At 41.8% G+C, this 18395-nt stretch overlaps 1 protein-coding gene across 4 annotated transcripts in view; it reads right to left on the bottom strand.

Moving 5' to 3' along the window:
• EVI5 (ecotropic viral integration site 5) overlaps positions 1–18395 on the bottom strand; it is a 92314-nt gene that overhangs the window by 33361 nt on the left and 40558 nt on the right. For 3 of the 4 annotated variants that reach the window (XR_010794438.1, XR_010794437.1, XM_066626622.1), the window contains exons 7-14: positions 17763–17906; positions 16716–16805; positions 16501–16598; positions 13147–13207; positions 12715–12768; positions 6053–6085; positions 5389–5535; positions 74–208 (exon numbers count right to left, since the gene is read on the bottom strand). Coding sequence is in view for 2 of the 4 variants with exons in the window: in XM_066626622.1 (XP_066482719.1) it covers positions 74–208; positions 5389–5535; positions 6053–6085; positions 12715–12768; positions 13147–13207; positions 16501–16598; positions 16716–16805; positions 17763–17906 (762 nt within the window). In the remaining 2 variants the exon portion in view is untranslated. The remainder of the gene's footprint in view (positions 1–73; positions 209–5388; positions 5536–6052; positions 6086–12714; positions 12769–13146; positions 13208–16500; positions 16599–16715; positions 16806–17762; positions 17907–18395) is intronic. The other variant, XM_066626623.1, reaches the window with a different exon arrangement.

Below are 18395 nucleotides of genomic sequence, written 5' to 3'. Positions count from 1 at the left end.
ACATCATAAAGTGCTTAATAATTACTATATATTTGCTAGGCCATCTGCTGAAATAGCACCTAGTTTGACTTGCCTTTTCCATCTCAAGGATCTTATCTTGCATTTCCTTCAAGGCACAATGAGATTCTGCTTCACTCAGTCTTGCTTGCACTAACTCTTTTTCCAACTGCAGGACAAAGTCTTCACTGTAACGGGAACTGTTCTTGTGCTGCAAAGTAAGCAAATTCAATATTAGTATTAAGTGAGGAAAACACTAACATACATGTTCACTGATCTACCCACAAAGCAAGACAAACAAGACCAAAAAAGGGTGTGTGTCACTTGGACCAGTGTAGACTTCTTTTGCATCCCTAATACATTATTATGTAGATACAACACAATCACATAGGACTTTTGTTCCCAATAGTGAGTAGGCACTCTAAGGTCAATAATATGTAAGGAACTGAAGGCAATCAACCCAACAGTGATTTTTATAATAGCCCAAACCTGCGGTTTAAAGGACAGTGGCTTGTTTTGAAGACTACAGAATTACACCTCCAGTTTTCCCAAGACTCATTTCAATCCTGCTGTTAGTCAGAAATTTTCAGCATTTTGTGGCGCCACTAAAGATTTGTCCCAGTTGACAAAATGCACCCAATCTTGAAGATAAAAATATTTTAGTCTTAAAATACTTCTACTTCTCCAGCTAGCCATTAAGTCATTGTGTTTTTCCACGTACCAGATCGTTTGAGTCAGCCAGTCTGCTGTGGTGACTAATGAAAGGCTAGCCTTGCCCTCCTAGGGCATCTTTATTTGGCACAGCTGTCAGAAAATACTTGGCAGAAAGAAACACTGGTGCTTGACAGAGCACCCATGCCAATCAGAAAAAAATGGCTGGCAAACTTCAGTCTCGAAAGACTATGGTAGAAGCCTACAGCACCCGGTATTCCCAGGCGGTCTCCCATCCAAGTACTAACTGGGCCTGACCCTGCTTAGCTTCATTTATCACAAGTGTGTGTTTCCACCATTGTCTTCTTTGTTACCAACAGTCTTAGTATAGGTTAGAGCTGCTTCCTGAGTTTGAAACCTACAGTAAGTCCTTGCGGGGGCAGGGGGAGGCAGCTGGGACAGGGGAAAGGCAGCAACGTGATCCCCAAGATCACGGCGCTCTGCTCAGGGGGGGCTGCAGGGACTGGGGTGCACTCACCAGTCCCTGCAGCAGCATCCTGGGGGTGCGGGGAGCCCTGCGCAAGCCTCTGCAGGGCTCCTCAGGTTAGCAGCAGTGAAAGTGAGCAATTGCGCTCTACCTCTGCAAAACCGGAAGTAGAGCACAAGTGGAGTGCACCCCAGTCTCTGCAGCCCTGTCAGAAGTGAAAGTGGAGCGACTGGAGTTTGAAGAGCCTTGGGGAGCCCTGCAATGCTCGCGCAGGGCTCCCCACACCCCCGGGAGGCTTCAGGAAGCTGTGGTAAGTGCAGCCAAGCCCCTGCAGCCTGCATGGATTTGACTCAAAACAATTGGCCACTGCAAATGAGAAGAAATTTGCTGAACCCTGGAGAAGGGGAAAAATGCATTCCTTTAAAATCACAATTAAAAAAACTTTTTCTTACTGCTGTAGAGACAGTCATGCAAGCAATTACAGGTATAACCTAATTATCCATGGATTTTTCACCTGAGGAATCATAACATGATGAGACTGGCCCTTTAAATTAAAGAAAAAAGAACTTATTCAACAATAGCCTCATGAATGTGAGAGAGGGCAGCCAGCTGACAATCCATCAAACATTCTCTTTCCAGGCACTTAGAACAGTTTCACCCAAAGCCAGCAACCCCTCCCTCCCTTCAGCTCTGGGTGAAGGGAGGGGTTGCTGGCTTAGAGTAAAGCATTTCTAAGTGCCTGGAGAGAGACTGATTGATGGATTGTCTGCCTAAAGACTTTTCTTACATCACAAAAGCTGTGTTTATATCGCCTAGCAAAGGAACATTGTTTTTAAATGGATTTACTTTCATGAGATTTTTTGCCATCAGCATGAGTTCTGGGAATGGAACCCTCAAGAATAATGAGACTCAACCTGTACAATACTTCTTGCAAGTAGCAGACTATTAATTCAAGTGGAGTCAGGGAATCACCAAACATGACATTATATAATTCCTTTATTATATGCTACTGGGGAAGACACGTGGAAAAAGACTTTGTTTAGTGGCAGCCGCATGTCCCTGAGATATCTAGTTAGGCCCACAGCAATACCTCTTTTGGAAAAAAAAAACTCTGCCTGCGCACAACTTCATAGCCCCTGGCAAATAAGGAAAGGCTGTACAAATGAAGTGTCTTAATGCTATCATTTTGCACTTAAAAAAATATCATGCACCAATTTATTTAAGTTCTATGCTGGCTATATTTCACTACACTATTGTTACCAAACAGCCTTTTTGAAGATTGCTGTTCATAGAAGATAAGCCTTCAAAGTAGCCACATCCCTAGGAACTAACATTTGATTTGTGCTTTCCCCACCACCACATTACATGCATTAACTATTACATGCATTAAGTTCTTAGTATCATTTATGAAAGAGCACTTCTTGTATTCATGTTTAAGAAGTTAAATATTCCAAAATTGTAGCATTAAAAATATTTGCAATATATGAAGGCAAACAATTCTTTAACAGCCTAGCTCGCTTAGGTGGCAATCCTAAATAAACTTAACCTGGAATTTCTAGTGAAATGATTTCAGTGAAACTTACTTCCAAGTAAATGCATGAGTGCCAGTCTCAAAGCCAGATCACCCAAGACCAAGTTTAAACAATTGTGTTTTTACTATAGGGCATAATAAAATAGTCCCAAGTGGGCAGAAGGCACAACACTGTTCCTGTCTGGAATATCCATTTTCAATAATAAAAAAACTGGTAGTCACCACAGCTGCAAAATACAATGTCTCAATATGTGCAGACAGCACCTGATTTAGAAATAAGTTTTGTTTTATATAGTTCCCTGTTCCTTCTTGCAGTGCCTATCTTCCCCCTTTTCTTATCATACCCTGCAAGTTCACCAAGTCAGGCCAACCTACTTCCTTACCCATTTCATCACCCTGATCCACACCACAAGGGTGGAAAAATCACTTCTTAAATCCTCTTATTCTTGCACCAATGTTGAGAAATAAATGGCTTGCCCAAGGAAGGTCGTTTGGTCTGCTATATGACTAAACAATGAGTTGAACCTGAATGTCTTAGTATTCCATAAGCCCTGCAACATGTACTAAGCAATCCCAAATTCTTCCGAGACACAAAGAATTTAACTGGCATTAAAATGAAACACAAAGCACAAAAAATTGTGTTTGGTGAGCACTGCAATTCAATCTAGTTGCCCAACAGCTTTCACAGGTACACTGCCTTTCCAATACTTAGGGCCATAAGAACATAAGAACAACTATAAGGCCAAACTATATGGTATGAAAAAAACAGTTCTAGTCTTTTCTTGCTCTTTAAATACTGCACAGGAATATGGGCAAAAGCACTGCTGGAGTATAAGTATTTAGCTCTAGGCCCCACAGAGGTTTCCATTGCAAAATGTCCATCTCACATGCCTAAAATTTTAAAGAAAAACGAAGCCAAATCCACAAATTCTTGGGTCTCTGCAGTCCCCCAACACAGTAAAGTTGGTCATTTATGCTTTGACTAATCACTGTCTCCATTTCCCTCCACCAAGTATTGAATTCAATAGAGCCCAGGAATTTTTATGTTTCTGTATCTGTAGAAGTGTAGTTTAATTCCAGATCCTATTCCAAATAGGATAACTATTCAATGTTTAATATAAACACAAACCAAATTTTGTCTCGCAGGCATGGAGGGCTTACTTCCCAGGGTCAGAGGCACCTGGCCCAAGGCAAACGAAGTTCTTGTTGCCAGTGCGTTGTTCCTTCCCTAAAACAACCCTATTTACAGTCCACTATTTGCATAGCCCTTCCTCCCTTGTGTTCTGTTGACAGTTGCAAGTATTGTCTAGCTAGGCTAGGACAAAGAAGAAAATGCATATTAGAACTGCTAGGGCTATTTAGATCAGGGTTGCCAGGTTGCGTCTCGGAAAAGGACGTTATGCCTTTACATTCAATGTAGCGGGAGTCTCAGCTGTGGCTCCTTCCATCAGTCTTCCCCTCTATCCTTTCATGTGCTCTGCTGTGCAGCATTACTTGAAACTCACTGTAGTAGGCAGTGGGTGGGAGAGACTAACAGACCAAGGATAGAGGAGGAAGAAGGAGCCACAATTGTGATGCTTCCTATGGCACTGGATAATTTTTAAAAGTTTATCAATTTTATGGTTGCCAGGATGAGCGGAAGAGTCACAGTTGAGTAACAGAGTGCCTGCTTTATGTGCAGTAGGTTCCAGGTTCAACTGCTTGCATCTTCAGATGGGAATTTTTTTCTTGCCCTATCTGAAACTCCAGAGTCGGTAGCAGTCATTGTTGACAGTACTAAGACAGAGGGACCTATGGTCTGACTCTGTATCAGCTTCCTATGAGCTTTTGAAAAGCCAGGGTATAAAAATTATAAATAATTTGGATAAAGTTACCATATACAAGAAACTATACGACTGTCTTATGCACCTGTGCGATTGCCTATGCAGTGCTGGATATACAAATATTTGTCATGCATAAGGAAACAAATGCAGCTGCTTGTGAAGAAACTGCTTTATATCACCCAACTCTCCCATCTTTCTGCTATATGCCACATTTGATATTAAGTAGTTCCAAATACATCAGAAAACCATCATCTTCTCACCTCAAACCATAAGATTTTTCAACTCTATTGCAATGAATTTCGGTGTTTCACAGAATAAGACATCCCTAGTTTAGGTATAAACTATAAACTATTTTTATTGCAAACATATAAGCAGGTTACATTTGCATGAATCTGATTACTTTCAAAGAAAACCAGTACAGAAGGTTCTGAACTACCATGAACCTGGTTGAGTAGCGCCATTGTAAATCTAATCATTTTCTTTAGTTGGCCATGCATAGTATAATGCTCCTTTGTCAACCCCATTTTTAAACCCTCAAGAGAAATATCCACCAGGGAAGAACAAATCTATTAACTCTGTGTGTAGAAAATGGAATGAAAAGTTCACAGCACACATATACCAGATGCAATCCTAACCACATTTATTTGGAACCAAGTGCCATTGAAAGCAACATGATTTGCTTCTGAGCAAATATGGTTAGAATGGAGTGGTTGCAAGTAACTTTTAACTAATGATAATGGGGGAAAATAGGTCAAGATGAATGGTCAAATGTTCTTAAAGTCTTAACAGCACAAAAAGCGATACATTTGGAAGAATGGCCCAGAGATCATGCCATGACCAGCTGAAATAAAACATAAATGAATGAGAAAGATGAGATGAAGTGCCACCAGGTGCCTTACCCATTGCTGCTGCTGCTGGAGCTCCCTGATGGTATTCTCAGCTTGCTCCAGTTTAGAAATGGCCTCATCACTCTGCTGTTTGATGGTGGCCAGCTCCCGTTTTATAAGGTAGTTTTCCTCAGCCTCCTGGGCCCTTGTCACTTGTCCCTTAGGACATAATTTTCTTTTTAAAGCAATTGGAGGACCGATCCAGGGAAGACCGAGAGTTTTACATATTTATTCTGCCATACGGTTAAAGTCTTGCAAATCATCATAGAACTGATACAGCCAATATATACATTTAGTGAAGTACAGCAGTTTAGTACTGCATCACATTAAAATGTTCAGTGTCCCTCTGCATGGTCAATTGTGCACTTGCATTCAATAAAATTCTGTTCATGCATTTATCACTCCATTGTGCATGCACATCTGTTACAAGTTTGCATTGATCTAAAGAATTAGTGCTAAGAATTAGAACCCACCAATTACTAGGAAATTTCAGATGCCGTTAGAAGCAACGTGCAGATGTATATCTAAATATTATTCTAACATAATTGCTAAAACAGTTTTTTCCAAGTGACTGGAGTATTTATTTCATTTGTAAAATGCATGTAATTAAGCATGCATTAAAAACAGAAAGCTGTTTTGTGCATTGGAGAGGAGTGAAATACTAAAAGAAGTATACCTGTATCAATCTATCTGCCAAGGAAGCACTTTCCTACAAAAAGGAAAAAATTCACTTAGGAATAAGAGAAAAGGAAAACAAAGTGACAAAATCAAGAGTGAAAAATTATGCCGCCAATTCTACCTATTTTCAGGCATTAAAAGGTGGTCCAATTTGATCTACAGTCAAGCATTCATCCGAATGCATACCGGAAGTGGGTCGCGATTGTTATTTTTATTATCTTTGCATGTTGGGGAGCCAGGTGGAGGCTGGTGCTAGGCTCCCTGCACCCCCAGGAGACTGCAGCAGGCTGTGGTAAATCCAGTCAAGTCCCTGTGCCCCTCCAAAGCAATGCAATCCTGGTGATTGTGTCGCTGCCCCCCTCCCTGCAAGGACTTACAGAGGTGCTCAAACTTCCTGGCAGTTTGAGAACCACTGGTCTAAAAGATATGAATAAAGAGTCCAAGAAAAGAAACAATCACAAACAATGTAATTACACTAGCAGAGAGCAAGCTTTCTCAGATATGACAAATCTTTCTGGGACAGCGATTTGGGAGTATAAAAAATGACTGCCATCCAGAAAATGAGTTTAAGAAGCAAGACACAGCCACTGCAACACCAATTACCTGTGTGAATTAAGGAAGTACTCTTCCTATCAAGGGACAGACAATTATATAATGGGTTTCAATGAAGTGCACTGAAACAGTGTAGTCACTCAGCAAGTCTTCCAAAATGAGGAGGTGCTCTCAGTTGCACTTCTTGCCTATTTTTATGAGGAGAGTGCGATGTGGATACCATATGCTTAAATATCTGCAAGCTACAATAGACATCTGACTGTAAAGGCTCTTCTTTAAAAAGTCTGTAGAGTCACCACTCCTTAACTGCCAAGAGACTTTACAAATCCAGCACTATTCAAGAAAATGAGAATTCAAGACCAATTTCAAAGCTGATTTTATGGTGAGAAGGTGGCACCTTCAATTATCCTATAAAAAAGTCAGGGCTTATATTTTCAGAGTTTAAGAGAAGGTTCTCTTATAGATTAGGAACTGGTTAAAGAACAGGAAACAGAGTGGGTATGAATGACCAATTTTCCCTGTTGGTGGAAAGGGGTGAAAAGCAGCGTACCCCAAGGATCAGTCTTGGGATCAGTGTTTTTCATGAATGACCTGGAGTCAGGAACAAGCAGTGATATGGCCAAGTTTGCAGGTGACACAAAACTTTTTTGGGTGGCGAAATTGAGAAGGGATTGTGAGAAGCTCCAAGAGAATTTCTCTAAATTGGTGGCACGTGCAGTTATGCTTCAAGTAAGTGTAAAGTGATGCATTTTGGGGCAAGAAATCAAAAACATTTCACATATACACTAACACAGTGGTTCCCAAACTGTGGGTCCTGACCCAATTTTTGGCATGCTGCAAAATGACAAGCTGATAGCTGACAAGGAAAATGTACTATTGAGCCCTATGGAAACTTAATGGAACAACATGTGTGTTTCTTTACTCATGAGCAGGCAAATGTGCCTTGATCCACTTCGAAGGGTAGGTCAAGGGTATCATTAACATCACCAGAATAGCTCCAATTCATTGAACATGGAGCGCAACAAATGCTCCAGAAGGCGGTCCTGCCTCAAAACAGAGGCTTCTTTTATATCTCATAAAGCTAGGTGGTCTCAATAGAATGTCTTTTAAAAAGTGGGTCCTGGTGCAAAAATATTTGGGAACCACTGCACTAAGAGATTAGAAGAGAGATCTTGCGGAGCTGGTAGAAAAGCTCGATGAAGGTGTTGCCTCGGTGCACAGCAGTTGTGAAGAAGGCCAATCCCATGCTCTGGATAATTAAGAAAGGGTTTGAGAATAAGACTGCCAATGTTATTGTGCCATCATACAAATTGGTGGTAAGGCCACACCCTGGAATACTGTGTCCAGTTCTAATTGCCACATCTCGATATTGTAGAACTGGAAAAGGTGCAGAAGAGAGTGACCAAAATGATTAATGGGCTGAAGCACCCCCCCCCCCTTATGAGGAAAGGCTGCATCACTGGAGGCTCTTCAGTCTAGAAAAAAGACACCTTAGGGGAGGACATGATTAAGACATCTAAAGTTATGCATGGGACAGACGGAGTGGATAGAGGAAGTGTTCAGAGTGTTCTTTCACACAACATGAAAAACAGGGGACATGCACTAAATTGACTGGTGGCAGAGACAGAACGAACAAAAGGAAATACCTTGCCACAGGTTGTTGTACTGGTACCTGGCCTAGATGTCTTTAAAAGGGGGTTATGACCAATTTATGGAAGGAGAAAGTCCATCACAGATCACAAGCCATGATGACCATATGCAACCTACGGAATTTAAAGGTAGTCCATTTCTGACTGCTAGGTGCAAGGGAGTGGCAACGGGATAGAGATGTCTTGTTGTCCTGAGTGCTCCCTGAGGTACCTGGTGGGCCTCTGTGAGATACAGGAAGCTGGACTAGATGGGCCCTTGGCCTGATCCAGCAGGACTTTTGTTATGCTCTTAAAGCTTCAGCATACTAAATGCTTGAAACAGTATAACTGAGTCAGAATGAAATGTTCCATCATTTGAGAGCCACAGTTTACTGGGCTTTGGAAAAGTCATTAGAATTGTTTTTTTTTTTAATTATTCAACCATCTCTCTGTACCGTTTTGGAAATTAGAGCCACAAGGAGATGCATGTCACAATCGTGTCCAACCTGGAAGAGGAAAGTAGCATTATGCAGATATTCTCTGGCTGTTGAGAGAGCTTTACATTTCAACTGGGAAAGGTAGTAAGATCTTTCCCTAGTTGATCTTGCCAGTAGAAAGAACTGAGTAAAACTCTAGTGGAAAAAACACATTAAAATAGTGATAAGACAAGGAAACAAGGCTGAAGGAATCGGAAGGATGGAAGGAGACCGGCATGCCACTTCATGCTTATTTTTTATACTGGATTCTCCTTGATAAGCAGCAAGGAAAGGACTCTCACTTGGGTACGGCCAGCAAGGAGAAGAAAATTCCCAAGCTGTCCACCCATCAATGAAGATTTTATACTACAAGTATATTTAGAAATATTTTCAACTGGTAGAGAGGGCAGAGAATTTCTTGATTCATAACATCAATAGACAACACATCTAGGTAGAATCATATTTCAGCTTTGTTTCAAATGCTGCATCCGAAGTATTCAAACTAAGACAGTGGTTCCCAAGCTTTTTAACACCAGGACCCACTTTTTATAACATCACTCTATCGGGACCCACCTAGATTTACCAGACTTTTAAAAAAAAAAAAGATCTATACCACACCTTTAAAAAAGATCTAGAAAGAAATATTTTATTTATTTTTAAGTAGTAATAACCAGAAAAAAGATCCTCAAACTTTATCTCTCTATATTTACACATGCTTGCATACTGCAGGAGCTCAGCTTCTTGCAGGGTAATTACCAGCTACAGTATCTGATTTTTCAATAGTCTCAGGGCTTGAGGCAATTAATTATCTGATCTTGCTATTACCCTTTGGTGACCCACCAAAAATCAGGTTATGACCCACCAGTGGGTCCCAACTCACAGTTTGGGAACCACTGAACTAAGCCATTTGATAGAAGCATATGCAATTTCCCAGCACTTAATGTCTTGAAGTAAAAGTGACCGTTAACAGCTTCTGTATAATTTGCCCAGTGCCAGTTATTCTGAAATAAAAATCTTTCATGTGTTATCTAATTTTCTTGTTGAATATTTGTTTTGTTATTACTATGCAACAGTCTAACAGGTTATCGTTTCCTGTATTTAGCAGCTCAGCCAATTATGGCAGCATGCATCCCCCCTCTACTGCTTCTGTGCTCAAGTGCTCAGTAAGTCCTATATGCTTAGAATGAGAAGCAAAACTGCACAGGCTCCAGAAGTCAGCCCCCCCCATGGCAATCCAGAGGTTTGCCAGGCTCTCCTGAACGGGGGGTACACAGTGCTTACTGCTCAAATGTTTGTAGCAGTAAGTGGAGTGCTGAGGGCCCCTTCCGCCCATGACTCTGTCTCTAAATTGGAGCCATTTCGGGAGTGGGGGGATGTGATCATCCCACCTGAGTGCCAGCTGGCCCAGCTATGTCACTTAACAAGACAATGTTTCTGCAGAATGATTTTGTTTACCAAGTACGTTTAGAATTCTTCATATATATAAGCTGTGTCATTCTTTTGCCTAAGAAGTTATGACAGAAGGGTACACAGAACCTATGGAAGAAGAAAGACATTTGGAATCCAATACTTAGTGCTGAACCTATGACAATCTCAAGAGGGTGGTAGCTGAGCTCAAATTTATCTGCAGTACTCATCTCTCAATCTGTTTGGCTACCAATACTATCCTCACCTACTACAACCTTTTGTGAGAATCTGCTTTGATCTAAACAAGGGGTGGGCAAACATTTTGGCATCTCTCTGACACTGTGTTGGGGGCCAGGAGAAAAAGAATTTATATTTCAAATTTGATAAGTTTACATAAATGAATATATTAGAGACTGAACTTATATGAATGAATGAATGAATGAATGAATGAATTTTACTGAGCTTATTTATAATAATACACATGAGAACTGTAATATAGGAATTTAGAACCACATGAGAACTATGAACTGTTTTTCACACACCTTTTGCACAGTGAAAACTTACAGACCAAGCCAGAAACACATGGAAATATAAGTTGTTGAGAGGCAATGGGGGGGGGGAGGGTTTAAAATAATGTCTATGAAAAAACAGAAAACACACGGAGACTGTAAAAGGCGTTGTTCTAACTCAGCCCACAGCTTGCATCTGGCAATCATGACAGGTAGTTGCTGGCCAGTGCAGGCTCCAACAGAGGCCAGAGGTTCATTGGAGAGTGGGGGCTCCCTGTGGGTCAGATTGGGGGACCTTGAGGCCAGGGTTTGCCCACCCCTGATCTAAACTGAACACTAACTCCTTTAATTTCTAAGTCAGGGGTGCTCACACTTTTTTGGCTCGAGAGCTACTTTGAAACCCAGCAAGGCCCGGAGATCTACCAGAGTTTTTTTTTACAATGTTCGCGCCATCATAACATATAACATTTATGTGTACAATGTATGTTGGTGTACCTTGAGCCCCACTGAGTATAACAGAACTTACTCCTGAGTAGACATGCCTAGGATTTGGCTGTGAGGCTGCAATCCTAGCCACACTTACCTGGGAGTAAGCCCCATTGAGTACAATGGGGCTTACTCCCGACGTTTCCTCCCAGAGGCACCTGAAGGGGGGGTTGGCACTCCGTGATCTACTCATTTTGCCTCGCGATCTACCAGTAGATCGCAATCCACCTATTGAGCACCCCTGTTCTAAGTTTTTAATTTCCCACTACCTGATCTAAGAGTTAAATTTGAGGCGAAAGTGATCGAAATTAGGCAAAATTAGGCGAAATTAGATCGAAAGAGGCGAAATTAGGGAAGGAAGATGCAAACCAAATCAGTGATTTTCTTAATAAGTAGAAACTGAAAGCTAGTTTCTGAAAAATATTTTACATTTTGAAAGACTAATCTGTGCACAAAAATTTCAGACTGCTGACTTAATTTATTAGTGCATTGCCTGGTTACATATAGAACAAAACATAGTAGAATTGTTAAAATCTCTGGTTAACATACAGTGGGAACAATCTGGTTTTATCCAGGTCTGAGGTCTTTTTCAACAGGGTGCTTGCCTGAGGAAGCTGATCTTCTATCCAAAAAAATCATTTTTTATGACGATAATTTTATTGTCTTAACTTCTCATAACCTCAAGACTTTGCTACAATGAAATTTTTCATCCTTAAGGTTCTAGGGAACATTTTGTTGTATTAATTTAATAATTTTTGTGGTTGTATATCACAGGTTGTATATCACAGATGCTCATAATGTAAAAATTCCTAAACTCTCTAAATGTAGAGAAGCTATAACACTGTAGGCATAAACAGACATTAACAATGCTGCTGCTAGAGCCTAGGCCAGTGGTATTCAAACTGGGGCATTGTGGGTCCTGGCCTCTGCCCCCTTAAGGGGCAGGGGCAGCCAGGAGACAGGGGGAAGGCAGCGGCATGATCCGCAGGATCGCGTCGCTCAGGGAGGCTGCAGGGGCTTGGGTGCAGGGCTCTCCAGGTCAGGAAAAGTGAAAGCGGATTGATTGTGTCCCGCTCCACAAAACCGGAAGCAGAGCACGATCGCTCCGCTTTCCCCTCTGACGGGGCTGCAGGGATGGGCTGCACCCTCCAGTCCCTGCAGCAGCCGTCCCTGTGTGCAGGGAGCCCTGCACGAGCATCTGCAGGGCGCCCCAGGTCAGGGAAAGGGAGAGTGGGGCGATCGCGCTCCACTTCCGCTTTGAGGCAGAGCAGATTGCTCCACTCTCCCTTTCCCTGACCTGGGACGTCCTGCAGGCGCTCGCACAGGGCTCCCCGCACACAGGGACGGCTGCTGCAGGGGCTGGAGGGTGCACCCCAGTCCTTGCAGCGCCCTGAGTGACACGATCCTGGGGATCGCGTCGCTGCCTTCCCCCTGCTCCTGCTGCCTCCCCCTGCCCCCGCAAAAACTCCTGGAGAGTTTGAAAACCGCAGGCCTAGGCTATTCAGTTTAGTGTAGTTATGTGGAACTGCACTACCAATACAAAATATGGAATCCAGGAAGCAGGCTGAATGTAAGATTCAGTTACAGTATCAGAGTACTTACTTTTTCTAATGTTTCTATGCGCTGTTTTAAGAGTCTGTTTTCTGTTCGTAATCTCTGAAAAGGAAGCAATATTCCTCTTATTTTAACAGCAATTTAAAATATCTCAAGTTAAACTAAATATTACCAACTACACCCGTTTTAGAAATGTTCATTCTTCAGTTATTTCAAGAAAGACGGGCAGAAAAAAACTAGCACTTAATAGTACCATAATCCAATATACCTTACTTTCTCTAAAGTCTTAGTCTTCAGATATTGAAAGCTTCTGTTTTCATTTGTTTCCACAGAAGTAACACATTAGTTACCTTTCAAAACTATGTTTTGAATTAGCATAATTCTATTAACACTAAAAAAAATTGCTGATTTTGTACTACATATACTGTCTGTAACTGAAAATCTTAACTATTATTCTACCCACTAAAACCTTCAACTTACCTTAATTTCAACTTGTTCTTCCATTTCCTTTGTTTTTATAGTGGTATATTCTTTTTCTAACCTAAAGAAAATGGAAAGCCATTACAAAAACTGCTTTTCACTATGCTTAGCAGAATAGGTAACAAACCAATTATTGACATAATTCATTTGTATGGCTACCTAAAATGAGGCTGTAGACTTCAAACTCATCCAATCCCCATTCCCTAAATAGGGAGCATGAAAAGTGTTTGGTTCCACTCGGGTGGCTTTGCTCTTAGTGTTTTCCCCAGAAATGCATACTACCATTCCCATAATGTGGGATGAACCTGGCAAAACTGACCAATCTTCACACGTAATGATGTATACTTTCTCTTCCCCTACTATGTAGGGGAAGTACCACATTTAAAATTACTCTTACACAAAACAAATGCTCAAATAATTCCGATATTATTTAGAACTTGGTACCAAAATGCACTCCAAGTCATACCGATTTTAACTAACAGGCCTAGCTGGGACTTATGCTTGGTTCAAATGCCTATGCATGATATGCAGTGTGTGTATATTTTGGTTTGGATCCAAAATGCTCCTTAGGCACACCCTTGACATTTCACAACTCGTTTTCAACCTTTTTGCAAAGTTTGGAAAGCAGTTTGTGGTATTACTGGTCAAAAAAGGTCAAAGATTCTACTGGGTGTGCCTAAAGCGAAATTTGGACCCAAGTCATAAACAGTGCATTTACAAGACTATGGGTATGAGGAGATCTTTTAGCACTGACAAGACTGAAAAGGTTCCAGAATTGAAAACTGGCATTAACTGAAGGTCTGTAACATGAATTTAGAAAACAATTTAAGATATTTTGTTTTATTTTTTCTTAGGTACCCTGATATCCAACAGCCTCCAAGGAAGTATTGATACGTTGAAGACTACTGCACTAGACTGTGTCAAGAGCCAAGTCCCATCTCAAACCCTGACCTGCAATAGAAGACCCACCAAGATTCCATGCACCCACAGCACTCTCTCCCTTCACATGGGGTATTTGGCAAATGCTCCTGCTGCACTGCCTCGGCTTCTCCCCACTGCATGGTTCAAATGCAAGAGTAGTGTTGCACAACTGGACACAATGGCAGCAACAGGCAATGACAGGCAGTTAATGCTGTGCAGTCAGGCACAATGGGCGATTAGTCCAGCAAGAAAAGGTAGTAGGTTAAGAAAGCAGTCACACTGTCATGGTTCCTTTTTCTCCTCCTTTTCCCGCCAACTGAGAGCAAGTCAGTGTGCACTGCTACTGTGTCATTCTGCCATTTCCTTCCAGGACAACTGAAAGGAGGAAGAGCCAAGTGTGACAAGGCAATAGCTTGCACTTGGTTTTGAAAAAGGAAGGAAGGTGAGACAGAAAGTGTGGGAAGGCAAGACATAACAAAGGATGCTGCAGGACAGCAAACCAGAATCATTTGGGGGGGGGGGGCTGATCAATGCCACAAAGCCTGATCAAAGCCTCCAAAACCAAGCTGCATGTAGAATTTCCTATTAGGTCTCCATGTTCCTAAGCAGTGGTGTCACTAGGGTTCGCGTCACCCGGTGCGGGATGCCAGCGCATCACCCCCCCATGCAGTGGGCAGGGCAACACCCCAGGTGGTGGGCGTAGTGATGTACCATCACTCCGCTCCCACTGGTTTTTGGGCTGCACCTTTTGATAGAACAAAGATAGAACACATTCTGCATGAAATTACGCATTGATATATAACATGATGGTATTATTCTTCCAAACTATGATTTCAGTAATTTTAGTCACTAGTGGTGTCACACGCACCCCCCCAGGCTGTCAACTTACTAACACCTTATTACAGCAGTTCTCAAACTTTTAGCAGCGGGACCCACTTTTTAGAATGACAATCTGTCCAAGACCCACCAGAAGTGATGTCATGGTGGAAGTGACATCATCAGGCAAATTAAAATAAATAAGTATAAATATTAAAGTAAAACAAATAATTAAATAGGCAGAGGCAAGCCCTGTTCCACCAAGTGAATTTTCTCTGTAGCCTGCCTGCAGTAACACCCCCCCACTCCAAAATCAGTAAGGTTTTCAGTCCCACCCAGTGCCCAGTTAAATTTAAGATCTTCTGTTTAAACCAGATCACTGTCAGGATCCACCTGGCTTTAGAAGTCTCAAAAGGTTCATCTTATCAACTGAAGCCTCTGTTTTGATCCTTTTTAGTGGGGGGGGGGGGAGGCTGCCTTCTGGAGCACTTGTTTAGCTCCAGGTGCATAGGATTAGGACCATTCTGGTAGCTTTGCATTCTCCTTCACTTGATCTTCCACACCGGCGAAGGCACGTTTGCTTATTCTCGAGTAAACACAATATGAGGCTTAGTTTCGCTTTCCATAGAGCTCAATCCCTTCATCAGCTTGGAGGGAGGGACTTCCTCTTCAGGTGTTTTTGGGGGCTGCATTCATTGGATCAGGACCATTCTGGTGTTGTTGGATTGCTCTCAGCCTGCCCTTTCCGACAGACAAAGGCAAGTTCACCAACTTGCGAGTAAACGCGCAATACAGCTCACTTTCTATAAGGATCCATGCATTTTTTGTTCTCCAGTTTTTTGGCCATAACTTTTGATAGAAAGGGGATATTTCACTTTGGTTTTTTGCATTGCATTCTGCTCAAGATTCCACATCCAGTGGTATATAATATGATGGGGTTACTTCTAACCACCGCCATTTTAGAGGGTCACCCCCCAGTGCGCGTCACCCAGTGCGGCCCACACCCCCCTAGCGATGCCACTGCTTCTAAGAACCCCAAGTTCAGTGGTTCACCCTAAGAACTGCTTCTAAGAACCCTAGTTCAGTGGTTCTCACACATTTAGCACTGGGACCCACTTCTTAGAATGAGAATGGTGGAGTCAGGACCCACTGGAAGTGATGTCATGACCGGAAGTGACATCATCAAGCAGGGAAAAATTTTAACAGTCCTAGAATGCAATCCTATTTACACTTGCCCAGGAGTAAGTCCCATTTACTATCATTGTTAAAAGAATATACATAGCAGCTTGTTAAAAGTACAGGTCTGTAACATTTCCCCAAATGCAGTCGCATAACATAGTAGCATCAAGTCTAGCTCACTCCTTCATAACTTTCATGTGGTCCAAATTATGGTATTCCAACACTGCTGCTGTTTAAATGCTTTTCCAATGGCCTGCAATTGTGGTCTACAGAGCAAGATACTGTACATGCTAGCTAACATTTTAGCATAAAGTGCACACTCTTAAAGAATATTTAACAATTCACAATTCTAAAGCAAGTAGAACCTAGAATCTGATTTCTTCCTCTCTGTAAAATAGCCTATTAATTGTATAGTTGCAGAAATATACGTATACTTACTTTTTCATCTTTTTTGCATTGTATTTGACCTGGTAAGCCGATTGGATTAACTTGTCTGGCCCACTGTCAAACTGATGTGGAATGACCTTCTGAAAGTGCTAACACACAAGATCAGATCACAGACACAGGTGGATTAATACTGAAAAGTGGAAATTGTACTAATTATTCTTAAAGCTTCCAGTGAGTTGACTAAGTGTCATATTGGAATAGTTTACCTGTAACATTCCTTCCATGTCAAGTTGGATTAATTCTGCCTGATTCATCTGGAGTAGTGCTACGCCAACTCGAAACACAATCTCTAGACCCTAGAATTAAGGTAAACAGAGGTGAGAGTACTGGACTTTGACTTGAAAGACCTGGGTTCGAATCCCTGCTCAGTCACGAAGATTGCTGGATTATTTTGGGTCTGTCACTGCCTAGGTAGTCGAGGATACCTCACAGCATTGTTAGGAGAATAAAAAGGGGGGTATAACCATGTATACTTTCCTGAGCTCGGAGGAAAGACTATATACATGTGAAAAATAGTTTTTTAGAAAAATATTTCTCATATCCAATACAGGTCCAACCTTGTTATACACGGATTTGACTCAACACGAATGGCCACTGCAAATGAGAAGGAATGCACTGATCCCTGAAGAGGGGAAAAATGCATCCCTTTAAAATCAGTTTTAAAAACTGCTTTTCTTACTGTTGTAGATGGACAGTCATGCAAACAATCATTCCATTCTTCAGCTGAGTCAGACAATGGCAGGGGTTCCTTTGCATTTCTAAATGCTGACTGCTTCTTTACAACAGTAAGAAAATGTGTTTAAACCACAATTATAAAGGGACACACTTTTTATTTTTTTTAAACTGCTTTCAGTTAACACATTTTATGGTATTAGTAGGGAGTCCCAGAAACAAACCCCCATAGATGTCGAGGTAAGACTTTATTCCATTAGGAGCAATGGAGGGGCAAGAAACCTGAAGTAGGTCTTTAAATCTGTTTTTCCACTGTTTTTTTATCCACAGGTTTTTTTTAACCAGAATGGAACCCCACTGGATAATGAGGGACGACCTGTACATTATCAAGTAAGTTCATTGGAAAGGGATATTATTTCAATGCCTAAACTAAAATTCTAGTATAAATGGGAACTGAGCCTGCTTTAACAGAGACAAAACATTAAGTTTCATCCAAGCAACAGCAACATCTTACTGTTTATTATTGCTTTGGCCAATGTGGATTTTGACAGTGTGAAAACTGATTTTAGACAATAGCTTACCTCAGACATAAAAATATCAAATATTCTTGTTGCAATTGGTAGTGGAAAAGTTGTAAGAAAAATAGTTAAGAACCATGATGATGCATACATAGAAGTGTGGAAACTCTGGGCCTGGAAGTGCAAATAAAGCTCTGGCAATTGCTCCTGAAAGAGAATTAAAATTACCCAGTGAAATGGTTGTTTTAGTTAGGACCTTCAGGAAGATATTTCTACAATATGCTGTTTTAAGAAATAAGATGTAATTGGTGGCATCTGTTTTTATTTTGAAGGTAACAAAGATCCAAGTCAAGCATAAAGGACAACGGCGATGGTTCTCAAACTGGGGCGTCGCAACCCCCCAATCTGAGGGCCCTGGACTCTGCCTCCTTAAGGGGTGGGGGGATGGATTGTATCACTAAGGGGGGCGCACAGGCTGGCATGTACTTACCAGTTTCTGCAGCAGCCTCCCAAGGGTGCAGGGAGCCCTGCACGACCCTCCGCAGGGCTTCCCAAGCTTTAGAAATTGAAAGTGGAGTGACTGTGCCCACTTCTGGCTTGCGATCGCAAACCAGAGATGGGATGTGATTGCTCCACTTTCATTTTCTGAAGTTTGGGGAGCCCTGTGGAGGGTCGTGCAGGGCTCCCCACACCCCT

Source organism: Tiliqua scincoides, chromosome 4, assembly GCF_035046505.1.
Source record: "Tiliqua scincoides isolate rTilSci1 chromosome 4, rTilSci1.hap2, whole genome shotgun sequence".
In the NCBI taxonomy this organism is placed as follows: domain Eukaryota; kingdom Metazoa; phylum Chordata; class Lepidosauria; order Squamata; family Scincidae; genus Tiliqua; species Tiliqua scincoides.
This window is presented reverse-complemented; position numbering and strand designations above follow the sequence as displayed.